We start from the raw sequence: 14,349 nt of genomic DNA, 5'->3' as shown, positions 1-14,349 counted from the left end.
GTGTATAAAATAAAATTTGTGTTTTATTTTCTATTTCGTCAAAAAAACATGGGTATCATGGCTAAAAATAGAACACAGGGTAAAATGCAGTTTTTTAAGAATCTTCTCCTCTGAAACTACTAGGCCAAATACTTCCAAACTTTAACTGAATGTTCCTTAGGGTATCTAGTTTATAAATTGTATCCGAAGTTTTGATCTATCAACAAACATGGTCGCCATTGCTAATTTATATAGATTTAGTTATTTTTTTGGTTTCTACACCCTGACTTAAAATATGCAAAGAGAGATAACTCTAATTATTATTAATTTTAAATGTTCTTTCATTTCCTTTTACTTCAAGAAAAATAGCCAATGTTTCTAGGGGTAAAATGCATTATTTTTGCCTGTGAAGAAAATATGACAGATACAAAGAATGTTTGGATGGCATATTTTAGCACACACTGAAAAGCAAAAATAATCATTGATGAATGATTTAAACAAAAAAATTGAAGGTGAGCGATTCAGGCTCTTGAGAGTCTCTTGTTTGGTTTTGTGAGGAGTATGTATGAAATATTCTAAACATATTGATTTGAAATTTCAAAAGAAAACTGAAAAAGTGCATTGAATTACACACCTGAAAATGAGTAGACATCTTATAGTTCGTTTCTCTGTGTGTTGCATTGTCGTTTTGGTTTTTTTGTTGCACTTTAGTGTTTCTGTTGTTTCGTTGTTTTCCTCTTATAGTTGATGTGTTATACTACTGTTGCCTATATTAAAAAAAAATTAGAAGAACTTGCAGTTTGAAACAACATAAGAAACATAAAGTCATGACTTTTGGTCACCCTTTTACGTAAGAAAATACCTGTACCAAGTCAGGAATATCAAAGTTATTTTTCAGTCGTTTGATGTGTTAGAGATTTTGGTTTTGCTTTTTGCCAAACAGTTTTACAATTATAATGAACAACATTCTAAAAGAAACGTAAATATGAGTGTTACGCTGCTAATAAGAATAAACCCTTGATCATAGATCGTTTCGAGTAAAAAGTAAGATAATAAAAGTTCCGAACTGCAAGTGAAATTATAAAAGAAAAATCCTCACTAAAATGACAAAATCGAAAGCTCAGACACATTTAAAGAATGGAAAACAATTGTTACATTCCTGAATAGGTACAGGTATGCCCTATGTAGAAAATGGCGGCTGTAACCTGGTTTAATAACATTTGAATTGTATGACAGTTGCATTGAGTTCCATTAGTTAGCACAGTTGTGGACGAGACTTGAGTAAGTCTACTTAGTTTACCAAATTATTCAAACACATTGGCAGTCAAAACCCATCAACCCTCATTCTATCCTACGCAACCTCTCTTTTCATTTCATTTCATGCACGTTACAACTCTTATATCATATACCCAACTATTGTCATATTATTGGACTAAAAAACATCAAACGAAACGTTCTGTGCATTGCACGTCGTGCAAGCTATCATTTCATCTTCATAAATTCTATTTATAAAATGGTACAAAACTAACACCTGTCGGAAAATTGAATCAGAATCCTTTAAATAGGAAGATTGTTGCTGCAGGTTAAAGAAAATTATAGATAGTAATGTATTATCACATAAACTGCATCGTTACATGCCAAGAAAAGGTGACAATCAATGCCTCTAGTTAAATCAAGCAGCTTTTTATGATATGATTGGGTTATTATTACTATCTACGTTTTATGGCTGTAAGTAGGGGAACCAGAGCGTAAAAGAATGAAAAGGTGTCGCCTAACTTTACTCTAAATTAAGTAATGTAAGGAACGTAAAAGACATCGTGTACCAATGATAGAGCTATTTCATAAAAACATATAGCATTGCAAACAAAAGATATATCCTTGATTGACTTGATTCTGCAATTGTTTGAATCGGAGCTAAGTCATAAATCTGATGTTCAGTAGTTGTCGTTTGTTGATGTGGTTCATACGTGTTTCTCGCTTCTCGTTTTTTTTTTAATACAGATTAGACCGTTGGTTTTCCCGTTTGAATGGTTTTACACTAGTTTTTTTTTTTTTTTTTTTGCGGCCCTTTATTGCTTGCTATTCGGTGTGAGCCAAGTTTCCGTGTTGACGAAAGTACTTTGACGGTTAACTTTTATGAATTTTGACTTGGATGGAGAGTTGTCTCATTGGCACTCATACTACATCTTCTTATATCTATATGCTATCAAACGGAATAATTTCTGTCGAGCAGTGAGCTATGATCGCAGGCTAGATTGTACAGAATATGGTCACGCCCGGACTTCTCCCACATAGCAGTAAACTGCGGGATGCATACATAACTACTTGAAAATTGAGAAGTTTCATTTCATGTTTCATGTAGGGCAACGGCAATGCGATCTGAAAGTTCAAGAATGTATACCACAACTCTTTGAAATGTCCATATTGGTGGTCTGTTGCAATGTTAAATCTGCCCCATTTATCCTTTTATTCTTGGGGATCGAAATGGAATTCTTTTAAATTAATTCTTTTAGATTTTAATCGTTTTGAGTATATTCACAAAATATTTACAACTACAACTACAATATTTTATGCTTGTTTTTCTATGCGGATATTTTGAGAAGCTTAATACCAGTAGATATAACATGATAGCTATACGGTATAATAGTCCTTAAATATGAATTTCAATTTAAAGAATTAGTCGGTTTCGTATATTGCAATACACGCATATGAATTAATACGCATCTTTATTCTTATATAAGGAGCTTTTTAAAGAGAAATCAATCAAACATTCTATATCAATTTATTGTTTAATACAATGTACAGTTCATTGTTCAATATCTTAGCCTACTATGCCACCAACACCAAAGTGTTTCTCATTTATTAGAAAATAAGATGTTGCTAGCAGACTCCCATTATTTGGAGCCGGCTCTATGTCAAGTATTTTACATATCATAGGATAAATATCTATGTTTCTGATGGAAGGTGCTACATGGTTTTCTGTTATGTTTGGTCCTCTTGCAATAAATATTGGTTTCATGTTGAGTAACTTGTTATCATACCCATGAGCACCAGATCCGCCGTAATATGTGGCCAATTCTGTTTTATTCTGTAAAAAATGTCAACAAGAAAATTGTCATGTAAAATTGTTGATATGGTAAGTTAAATGGTGTCACAATTGATAACCACTGGTTTTTTTTTTTTGGGTTTTTTTTAACTTGTTTGTCTTTTCGTTGGTTTTTGTTGCTCTTCGTTTTTTCTGTTGTTCCTTTGTTCCCCCTTTTCATTCGGGTTTGGTTTGTAACCCGTATTTTTTTTCTCAATCGATTTATGACCTTTGAACACCGATTGTTGCCTAACTCTTTATCTAAGATAGAGTTGTCTAATTATCTTCCACTTCAGAATTTTGTAAAGTCCTCTACATGTCTACGACCTCTTTTTTAAGAATGCTTATGGGTTAAAATGAAATTTGAATATACAAGATAGTCATATAATTGCAATTTAAAGACAAGAATGGCAGAAATCCGCAAAGAAATAAATGCCCTACAAGTAAATAACAAGCTTTACTTCAAAATGGTTTATATTCTACTAAAATAGTCCAGAGATTTGTAGTCTCTCGGACATATTCCCCATTTCCATTCTCAATTTCATTCAATATATTCATTTTTGAAATATGAACGAAGCAGAACTATTCAGCAAACAATTTTGTAAACTTTGTAAAAAGATAAAAAATAATTAATAAGAGTAGACAATTAAAACATCAACACTGTAAGACCAATTACGTCAGACGGCACTGTCCAGAGCTTAAATTTTAGAGGGGGAAATCCAAAATTTATCAATTGTTTATATATCATATAAATATGAATTGCTTCGTTGATAATTTGCTGTGTCCGAAGCATATTCTGGATTAGTCTTTATAGTGAAAGCTCTTTCAGATCCCAAAGTGTTTTGAGCATTGCAAGTTTTGTTGATTATTATACTTACCGCTGTTATCAACCACCCTTTTTCTGCTACGAGGAAAATTGGCATAACACGTCTGTTATTTTTAAAATGCCAGCGTTCGGGAATGTCTTCTTTTTTGTACGCGGTCATGTGACGGACGTTGTATAGACTATGAATAACTTCATCTACCTTGCCGTCGACTGGCTGAATATGCATGACTGGTCCGCTCTCAACAGTGCGTATTATATTCGTCATATTTACATAACTTCTTATATCAATAAATTTATTTACATAGTCTATACCTGTCATTCCGTGGTCACTTGTGACTATCAGGTTCACTTGACTCCATAAGTTATGAGAATCAAATTTATCAAGAAGATATCCAATAGAATTATCTAACTCCTTTATTTTTTCTAGAATTTCATTGGAATATATTCCATATTTGTGACCAGTAGGATCAGGTTCTTGGAAATAAAGGGCAACGAAGTCAATCTTCTTAACAGTTAACCAATCAATTGTTGCATCAATTCGATCTCTAAATTGAACAGTTTTGCTATACGGGAACCATATGTTTGGTCTATACCTTCTGATCTCTACATCCCCACCGGGCCATGCATATGAGGCACTGGTTAAATTTTGCCGACGTGCTGTTACCCAAATTGGTTCTGCTCCATTCCACCACCTAGGTTCCCTAGTGTTAAAGTCAAATGAAGAATTGAAAACCGGATCGTACATAAAATTCCCTATTAAACCATGACTTTCTTGATATAGACCTACAATAAAAAGGTCAATCAAGAGTTTAAAGCTTAAAACGTGCCAGAAAGGTGATGTTCTTTTGAAAAGTATAATACATGTTGTTTCTTTTTCAGTTGTTTACAAAATCGAGTCATTTCATTGTCAGTTTATAGTTTATTTTATATATACTGGGACAGGGTGTTATCACAGTCAATAGAATGAAATTCAAAACAGTGTGGCTGTGGCCATTGATTGACACATTAAATTCACCCATTGACTGGGACAATTTAGGTGAACGTTTGTATGTAACGACCACTGCTCACTATGTACTTTTTAAAGACACTTAAACTATGGGGTCACCAAAGGTTCTCAACACCTTAATAAAGTAATTCGAAAAATTAATCAGAAATAACACGATGTTTTGATTTATATCAATTATATAAATCAAAACATAAAGGTTATTCCTGATTAATTTTTCGAATTATTTTATAATTAAAGGCGTTAAGAAACCTTTGGTGACCCCACAGTTTAAATGTCTATCGTAGGTACGTCGTGAACAGTGATCGTTACAGACAAACGTTCACGTAAATTGTCCCAGTCAATGGATGAATTTAATGTGTCAATCAATGGCCACAGCCACACTGTTTTGAATTTCATTCTATACGAACAAACTACGTATTGAAAAAATAGTTGAAAAAGAGCTTTACTCATCAGATCGATAAAAAGCACAAAAACACAAATGACACAAAGTACATATCTCTTAAAGTACTCACAGTTTCCGAAAGCTAGTTCAAAGTCAATGACATCATTATCTAACACTAAAACTATTCAGTGTTATTGGTAACATACCAAAGGATGATAAACATCAAGACGTTTATTTAGGTTTGGTTTTCGTCTCAATACATACTCACCTGTAGAAATTGAATAATGACAAGGGAATGCCTCTGTAACAAAGGTATTGTCTATATGTTCAATTTTTGTTCCATGTCTGGCAAGACGACCAAAGTTAGGAGTGGGGACTCGATTCAGATAATCCCATCTAAATCCATCCATTGATACTAATACAACTTGAATGGCACCAACTCCACTTAACAATATGGTGAAAAGAAATATAGAAACATCCATTTCAAAGTCGAATCCGTTTAAGATAATAATTCCTTATCTAGTTTTAATACAACGACATTAAACTTTATGCAGGTTTCGATATAACAACTTTTATGTCATTTGCACGATACAATGTTATCATTGGTGTCATTAAAATACACAATTATCTAACATGTGGATTGCCACTGGATATTCAACAACCAGCAATCAATCAATCAATCTAACATGTGGATTGCCACTGGACATTCAACAACCAGCAATCAATCAATCAATCTAACATGTGGATTGCCACTGGACATTCAACAACCAGCAATCAATCAATAAATCTAACATGTGGATTGCCACTGGACATTCAACAACCAGTAATCAATCAATCAATCTAACATGTGGATTGCCACTGGACATTCAACAACCAGCAATCAATCAATCAATCTAACATGTGGATTGCCACTGGACATTCAACAACCAGCAATCAATCAATCAATCTAACATGTGGACTGCAACTGGACATTCAACAAACATCAATCAATCAATCAATCTAACATGTGGATTGCCACTGGACATTCAACAACCAGCAATCAATCAATCAATCTAACATGTTGACTGCCACTGGACATTCAACAACCAGCAATCAATCAATCAATCTAACATATGGATTGCCACTGGACATTCAACAACCAGTAATCAATCAATCAATCTAACATGTGGATTGCCACTGGACATTCAACAACCAGCAATCAATCAATCAATCAATCTAACATGTTAAAAGTGGTTATGGCAAAAATAGTCGGATCCTCGTTGTTTATTTTTCATAGTAAAAAAAGGAGCAGATATGCTGTCTTATTTGAAGATAGAAAATTGCTTAACTCATATGAAAAAATTAAATTGGATGCAATAACAACGTTTCTTTTTGCTGCTCTTATAAAAGTCATATGTTAGCATTCAAAATAGAGCAAAAACTCCACAATTATTTATTCTGTACAGGTCATCGATTAGATTTGTCAAAATAATTATCTGCTTGTGAAAAAAAAATAAACATGGCCGTAAGTTGTCTTTTGAGTTGTTTTTGTTTGTTATTTCGAGGTTTTTTATAGCTTGCTGTGCAATATTGGTTTGTACATTTTTGAAAGCTGTGCAGTGACGTATGATTCCTAACCACGCAATTTTGTCTCATTACCAATCATACAAAATTTTATTTTTAAAAAGGAGAAAAAATATCATTGACTCCATAAAAAAATAATTTCGTAGTATTCTTAATATTATATCAATTTAAATGTTGTAAAATCAATTATTTATCACAACAATTTTACGGAAAACATTGATTTTACTTCTACCATTTCAGGTTGTACAACACTTCACCAACGAAATGTACAGAATGGAATCTGGGTGAAGGCGTGTGACACAGCAGTGAAATGCATAAATTGGGAGTCATAGTTTTCACTTGTTTTCTACTGGTTTTAGTGCCTTTGGTATCGGGTGATGACGATAAAAACACCGATACCCAAGAAAAAGAAACAAAAAATGTGGATTTCAAATCGGACATAAAGCTACCGAAATTTGAAAAAGAAGACGAAGACGAGAATGAAGATGAAAAAGTTAATATAAACAACGATGTTTCCAATGACGAAACTGATAGTAATTTCGATGAACCAACTTCAGAGGATTTAGATTTAAAGTCAGACGAAACCGAAAGTAGCGATAAAAGTGACACTTATTCAATAATCGAATCAGTGAATAAGAAAACCAATGAAAAGTCGGACAGAGAAGTGCAAAAATCGTTATCTGTTACCGCGCCTTTCAATAGCAACATCTTTTCAGAGAGCGTCGAAGACGACACTTACGCAGATACTGAAATTTCAGATACTGAGCTGATGGCTCTCCTGGATAAATTGAGTAAATACGACGAATCAGAAATTCACATGATAAATAGAAAGGAGTTGATGAATGCGAAAGACACGAAAAACCAGCATCTTTCAACAGAACACAACACAGAAAGAGGAGACAACCTGAAAGGTTTAGATGAAAAGGTAGAAGTAGGGCACACATTTATTGAAAAGGAAGCAAAGAGCAAGTTTAAAACTGGAAATAATGAAAATAAAGAAAGCAGTAATTTATTTAAGGTAATTGAAGATAAAGTATTTACTCCTATGAAAATTAATGACGATACTTCCGAGACAATAGACTCCGGCGAAATTAGAGACAATAAACCATTCAAAACGACACTAAGGGAAAACGATGATATAAAGAAGGAATTACATCTTGTAGTGCCAAATAATCCAATAACTAGTTCTTCGGTTTTAGATTTTGCGGCTATAGAAAATAAGCAGAGACATAATGCTAAAGTAAGCCATAATAAAGAAGTTAACACTTTTGGTACAGGTGATTATCTTAATAGAGGGAAAGTAATAATTGAGAATAAAGATATTTCTAGGCTTTTAAAATCTAAAGATGACATTCAGAGCAAGTTTACCGAAAAAGAATCTGTCTCCGACCAAGATGAATCAGAGGAAAGCATAAGTCAAGAAAGTATCAATATTAAGGCTTCTTCAACACAAAGTGCAACACAAGACGTTCGTCAAGATATTTCCGACCTTAATGGTTCTTCTAAACATGTGACCGATGACGAATCTAGTGAAGATGATACAAACGAAACTGATTCTTTGAATGATAGAACAGAGGCAGACTCAAGTCGAACAATTATCAACGTCGAAGATTTACCCAAGCATGTGAAAGAAAAGGAGGTTATAAAAGAGGTTATAAAAGAGATTAATACTGACGTAAGCGATGTTAAACGAAAGAGAAATGATGGAGGCTTTCGGCAAATGAACATCGAAGCGAACAACCCACTTAAACAAGGAAAAAGTGAAAGTACAAGTCAAAACCATATCGACTCAAATCATCCTCTTAAAGACGAGACAGAGGAAAGCAGTAGTGAAGAAATTAAAGAGGTCAAACAAGGAAAAAATGGAAATACCAGTCAAAAACATATCGACTCAAATCATCCTCTTAAAGACGAGACAGAGGAAAGCAGTAGTGAAGAGATTAAAGAGGTCAAACAAGAAAAAAGTGAAAATAACAGTCAAAAACATATCGACTCAAATCATCCTCTTAAAGACGAGACAGAGGAAAGCAGTAGTGAAGAAATTAAAGAGGTCAAACAAGGAAAAAGTGAAAATACCAGTCAAAAACATATTGACCCAAATCATCCTCTTAAAGACGAGACAGACGAAAGCAGTAGTGAAGAAATTAAAGAGGTCAAACAAGGAAAAAATGGAAATACCAGTCAAAAACATATCGACTCAAATCATCCTCTTAAAGACGAGACAGAGGAAAGCAGTAGTGAAGAGATTAAAGAGGTCAAACAAGAAAAAAGTGAAAATAACAGTCAAAAACATATCGACTCAAATCATCCTCTTAAAGACGAGACAGAGGAAAGCAGTAGTGAAGAAATTAAAGAGGTCAAACAAGGAAAAAGTGAAAATACCAGTCAAAAACATATTGACCCAAATCATCCTCTTAAAGACGAGACAGACGAAAGCAGTAGTGAAGAAATTAAAGAGGTCAAACAAGGAAAAAATGAAATTATCAGTCCAAAACATATCGACTCAAATCATCCACTTAAAGACGAGACAGAGGAAAGCAGTAGTGAAGAGATTAAAGAGGTCAAACAAGGAAATAGTGAAAATACCAGTCAAAAACATATCGACTCAAATCATCCTCTTAAAGACGAAACAGAGGAAAGCAGTAGTGAAGAAATTAAAGAGGTCAAACAATCAGCTAAAGATGAAACTCGGGATCATGTTATTCGATTGAATACAGAAGTTAATACTCCTTCTAAAACTCCAACAGAGGAAGATATTGATCAAGATGACATCGACATTAATCCCTCTAAACATGCAACAAAAGTCATAATGGTTGAAGAAATTTCATCTAAACATTTGAATGATAAAACGGTTATTAATGAAAACATTGAAAGTAGAGTCCCATCTGAGCACCAGGACGATACACAACAGAGTAAGACAACTACAGAGGTTTTGAAAGTAAAACAGAAAAGTTTGAAAAATAGTGAAATCAAGGATACATCCGAGGAGAAATCAGACAAGAAAGCAAACCATTTATCTGTTAACTCAGAAGAGGACACGAAAGGTGATAGTCTTTACGTTAAAGATTTCTTTAAACTTCCAATAGAGAAGAAAATTAACCAAGAAACTATAAAATCTAATGATCCCGTTGAACAGACGTCTGTTAAACACGTACGCCAAACTAATGACGACAAAGATGTTATCGAAAATCGCGAAGAAGACGACGATAGTCAGGAAACATCTGAAAAAGTAGACAATATTCAGAAAATCTTTGAAGAAGACGACGATATTCAGAAAACCTCTGAAGAAGAAGACGATAGTCAGAAACCCTCTGAAGAGGAAGAAGATAGTCAGAAAACCTATGAAGAAGAAGGAGATAGTCAGAAAACTTCTGAAGAAGAGAATAGTCAGAAAACCTCTGAAGAAGAAGATAGTCAGAAAACCTATGAAGAAGAAGAAGATAGTCAGGAAACATCTGAAAAAGAAGACGATATTCAGAAAACCTTTGAAGAAGTCGACGATATTCAGAAAACCTCTGAAGAAGAAGACGATAGTCAGAAAACCTCTGAAGAGGAAGAAGATAGTCAGAAAACCTATGAAGAAGAAGATAGTCAAAAAACCTCTGAAGAAGAAGACGATAGTCAGAAAACCTCTGAAGAAGAAGATAGTCAGAAAACCTCTGAAGAAGAAGACGATAGTCAGAAAACCTCTGAAGAAGAAGAAGATAGTCAGAAAACCTATGAAGAATACGATGAAGTAGATAATTCTAATGAAGAGATCAGCGAGGAAAATGTTAAAACTGACGATCTCTTCAAAGACCCGAAAGAGGAAAACGCTGTAGAAATAGAACAGCCTGTAAAATCGTTTATCAAGTTTCCAACGGTATCTCTGTTCGAAAACAATGATTTGAGAATTAAAAAGAAAACCAAGATGACAGCTGAATCCTTTTATTTAGACGATAATAACGAACCAGAAGAAACAAGTAATAATTTGAAGGTGACGAATGATGATCGAAGTAGTTTAAATAACCCACCAGTCATTGGAATAAGAAAGGTCAATCCGGCTTCAAATATTTTTAACATGGCAGAAGAACCTGTTAAGAGCAGAAAGCTGTTGGAACAATTGGACGACACAATCGATTCTACCGATGACGGTTCAGAGGCTTCAGAGATTGCAGAATCATATTTGGATGGAATTGTTTCAAATTCCACTGAAATACCAGTAGAAGAAACTACATTTGAAACGTCCACTTCACCAGAACCCATAGAACACATAGAAGACACAACTGCGATTGTAGATTTTACTCCAGCTGATCTGGCTTGTATGTCAAATCCTTGTGCGAATGGTACCTGTCAAGATGTGTCATCTGGAGGATATATATGTCTTTGTAATTTTGGATTCACAGGTATGATTATTATTTTGTGATATTATCACATTTTTTACAAACTCTTCAAAATAAATATTACCGATGACGGCATATTTCAATCTTTGCTAACATATGAGTAGTAAACAATAAAATTTATAAAACATACCTAATCTTAAAGGCTAAAACAATTTCGGTAATAAATACCAGCAACGGTATCTTATAGAAATACTACAATACCTAAAACAAGCAAACCGATGTTGAGTTGATATATAGACACAAACGTGACGATGCAAACAATCTGCAAAGCATGCATTTCAAACACATCTATACCAAACCATTGCTTCTTTAATCTACGTCGTCATCCGTATACTTTGTTTTCAATACTTTAACTTTAATGCAATTAATGTTTGAAAACATTTTTTCGCAATGGATTATTTACTATTTACTGTATTTATTACAAATATTTATTCCTTATGTCGTAACTACAACCCCCTTTTCTTTTCACGAATTTGACCTGTATAATTAGACTATTTGCCGGGTTTATGATAAATGAGCAATACTTCGTGTGCCACATATGTATAGCAGGATCTGCTTACCCTTCCAGAGCACCTGATATCACCCCCAGTTTTTGGTTGGGTTCGTGTTGCTTAGTTTTTAGTTTTCTATGTCTTGTGTACTATTATTTGTCTGTTTGTCTTTTTCCTTTTTAGCCATGGCGTTGTCAATTAATTTTAGATTTATGAGTTTGACTGTCCCTTTGGTATATTTCGCCCCTCTTTTACAACATATCGGATTCCTTCTTCATAATAACACTTCACTTGCATCAGGAAATAAACCTTTGATCAAATAGACACCATGTTGATCTTAACTGATATATCATAATCGTTTGCTCGTCTTGATATTTTTCTACAATTTCAAGTCATGATTTTGTTCACTACAGCATTAAATGATCTTTTTAAATATTATATGCATAATTTAGTTAAATGATAATTTGGTTTGAACATATGTTAACGAGACGTTTTTGTTAAAGGAAACAACTGTGAAAACACCATAGATCCATGTATAATGAACCCCTGTCCACGTGGTGCAACGTGTTTACCAGATGGTGCATCACGTATCTGTGTATGTCGAGATGGATTCAAAGGTCCAAATTGCGAACAAGGTAAGGCCATACGGCGAGAGCAGCTGCTCATAAGCCAAAAGTGAAATACAATTGCTTTAAAAATTCACATTGTTTGAACTAATGGTTGGTCTTATTGGCAATCATACGTCATCGTATTAAGAGGCTGTCCAAGTAAATATCAGGCAAATCCTATGATATTGGTGGCACAACATAATTTTTTCCCACTGAATTTTTGGTTCCAATGCAATGTTTATCATCTTCGCTATCCAAGGGTTACGATCCACTCCCGCTCTGGAGTGGATCGTAACCCTTGGCTTGCGAAGATGAATGTTTATATCATACAAAGGATATATATGTCAAAGATATTTTTGAATCAACAGTGGATGGCTCAGAAAATGATTTAAAAGTTCACTAACAATGCAACAAAATTTTGTACAAAATGAAGAGTTATCTCCCCTTTTCAATGAATTTTCAGTGCTTTCTATGTATGTTTTTTCTCTTTATTTGTTGCAGTAAATAAAAAAACAAAAATTAACTTTAAGAAAGAATGAATTTGTGATATGAAATAGATGAAAAAATTTTGAAAACAACATGTCATGTGCCACCCACTGCCTGGTTTTTCCATGGACACCTCTTAAGTTGATGAAATAATTATTTGATAAACATGTTATTGCATGTTAAAATAGAAAAATGCTGCATTCCAAGTTGATACATGAACACATATGATGTACATCAAAAAGCGCCAAAAATCAGAAATAGTTTTATTTAATTTACTGAATCCACAAACTAATTAATTAATGTATGATAGAATATAACACTGTTTACAAAGTATTAATATTAACGGTTCCAAAATTATCGTAATTTTTTATGTGCTAAATAATGTTTTCGAAAAATTATGTTTATTATAGAAATTTATATCATAATATCGAAAATTACGGACGAAATTATTACGTACAGTGTACAGCAGTTGTTAAAATCCTGGTCCGTTGATCTCTATTGGACTGTTGTCTCGTTGTTCATCATGCCGCATACTAGTATCATTCTTTAAATTGTGACAATGAAAACATGACAGAGCCTAACTTATACGCATTAGCAAAACAATTACAAGAAAAACAATTAAACTTTAAACCTGATACTTCCACACTGGGATTGTAGTCCCAGATTTACATATATGTTTTGGCTTAATTTAAAACCAAGGAATGTTACACGAAATTATTCCAACAAACACAGAGTCTCTTCAGTTATTATACCTTACTTATAATGTCCATGCATCAGCAATAAACCAATGACACATTTCATGATACGAGTAGTATAAAGTAAAATCACAAAAATACTGAACTCCGAGGAAAATTCAAACGGAAAGTATACATGTATACAAGTGTCACGGTACTTTTCTATCCCAAATTCATGTATTTGGTTTTGATGTTATATTGGTTATTCTCATTGGATGTTGTCTAATGCTTAGTCCGTTGCTGTGTGTGTTACATTTTAATGTTGTGTCGTTGTTCTCCTCTAATATTTAATGCGTTTCCCTCAGTTTTAGTTTGTTACCCTGATTTTGTTTTTTGTCCATAGATTTATGAGTTTTGAACAGCGGTATACTACTGTTGCCTTTTTTTAAAGTCCATAATGAAATGGTAAAATCAAATGATAAAATATATCAAACAAATGGACAACAACTGTCATATTCCTGACTTGGTACAGGCATTTTCAAATGTAGAAAATTGTGAATTGAACCTGGTTTTATAGCACTAAACCCCTCAGTTGTATGACAGTCGCATCAAATCTTATAAGGAAAATCAAATAAAACACGGAAAGAAACGAACAAATATGATGTTGTTCTATATAATATTTGCTTTCGGTTATTGTTTTTTTTTTTTAACCTAAATCAGGTGGCAAATGGATTTCTTGTTTAAAATAGTTTACATTGTGTCTAGTCAGGGCGTTTAGTATCACATGTTATGCAGTTTGGGCTCTAACATATTGTTTAAGTCAGTATGGCAGTCTATAGATGCCAACATTTACGTCATGTGGTTTCT

General features: G+C 33.5%; 2 protein-coding genes and 1 pseudogene across 2 annotated transcripts in view; 2 read left to right on the top strand and 1 right to left on the bottom strand.

Moving 5' to 3' along the window:
* The window catches only part of LOC139492722 (uncharacterized), a 108,939-nt gene that overhangs the window by 14,016 nt on the left and 80,574 nt on the right, over positions 1-14,349 (top strand). The window contains exons 2-3 of the mRNA XM_071280875.1: positions 7,082-11,226; positions 12,218-12,349. Coding sequence (XP_071136976.1) covers positions 7,152-11,226; positions 12,218-12,349 — 4,207 coding nt within the window. The 5' untranslated portion in view covers positions 7,082-7,151. The remainder of the gene's footprint in view (positions 1-7,081; positions 11,227-12,217; positions 12,350-14,349) is intronic.
* The window catches only part of LOC139491009 (uncharacterized), a 335,932-nt gene that overhangs the window by 301,214 nt on the left and 20,369 nt on the right, over positions 1-14,349 (top strand). The gene's annotated exons all lie outside the window — the stretch shown is intronic.
* Positions 2,801-5,786, bottom strand: LOC139492723 (ectonucleotide pyrophosphatase/phosphodiesterase family member 5 pseudogene; annotated as a pseudogene).

This window comes from Mytilus edulis, chromosome 10 (genome assembly GCF_963676685.1).
Source record: "Mytilus edulis chromosome 10, xbMytEdul2.2, whole genome shotgun sequence".
NCBI classification, from domain to species: Eukaryota; Metazoa; Mollusca; class Bivalvia; order Mytilida; family Mytilidae; genus Mytilus; species Mytilus edulis.
The sequence above is the reverse complement of the archived record's forward strand: the minus strand, read 5'-3'. Positions and strand labels throughout refer to the sequence as shown.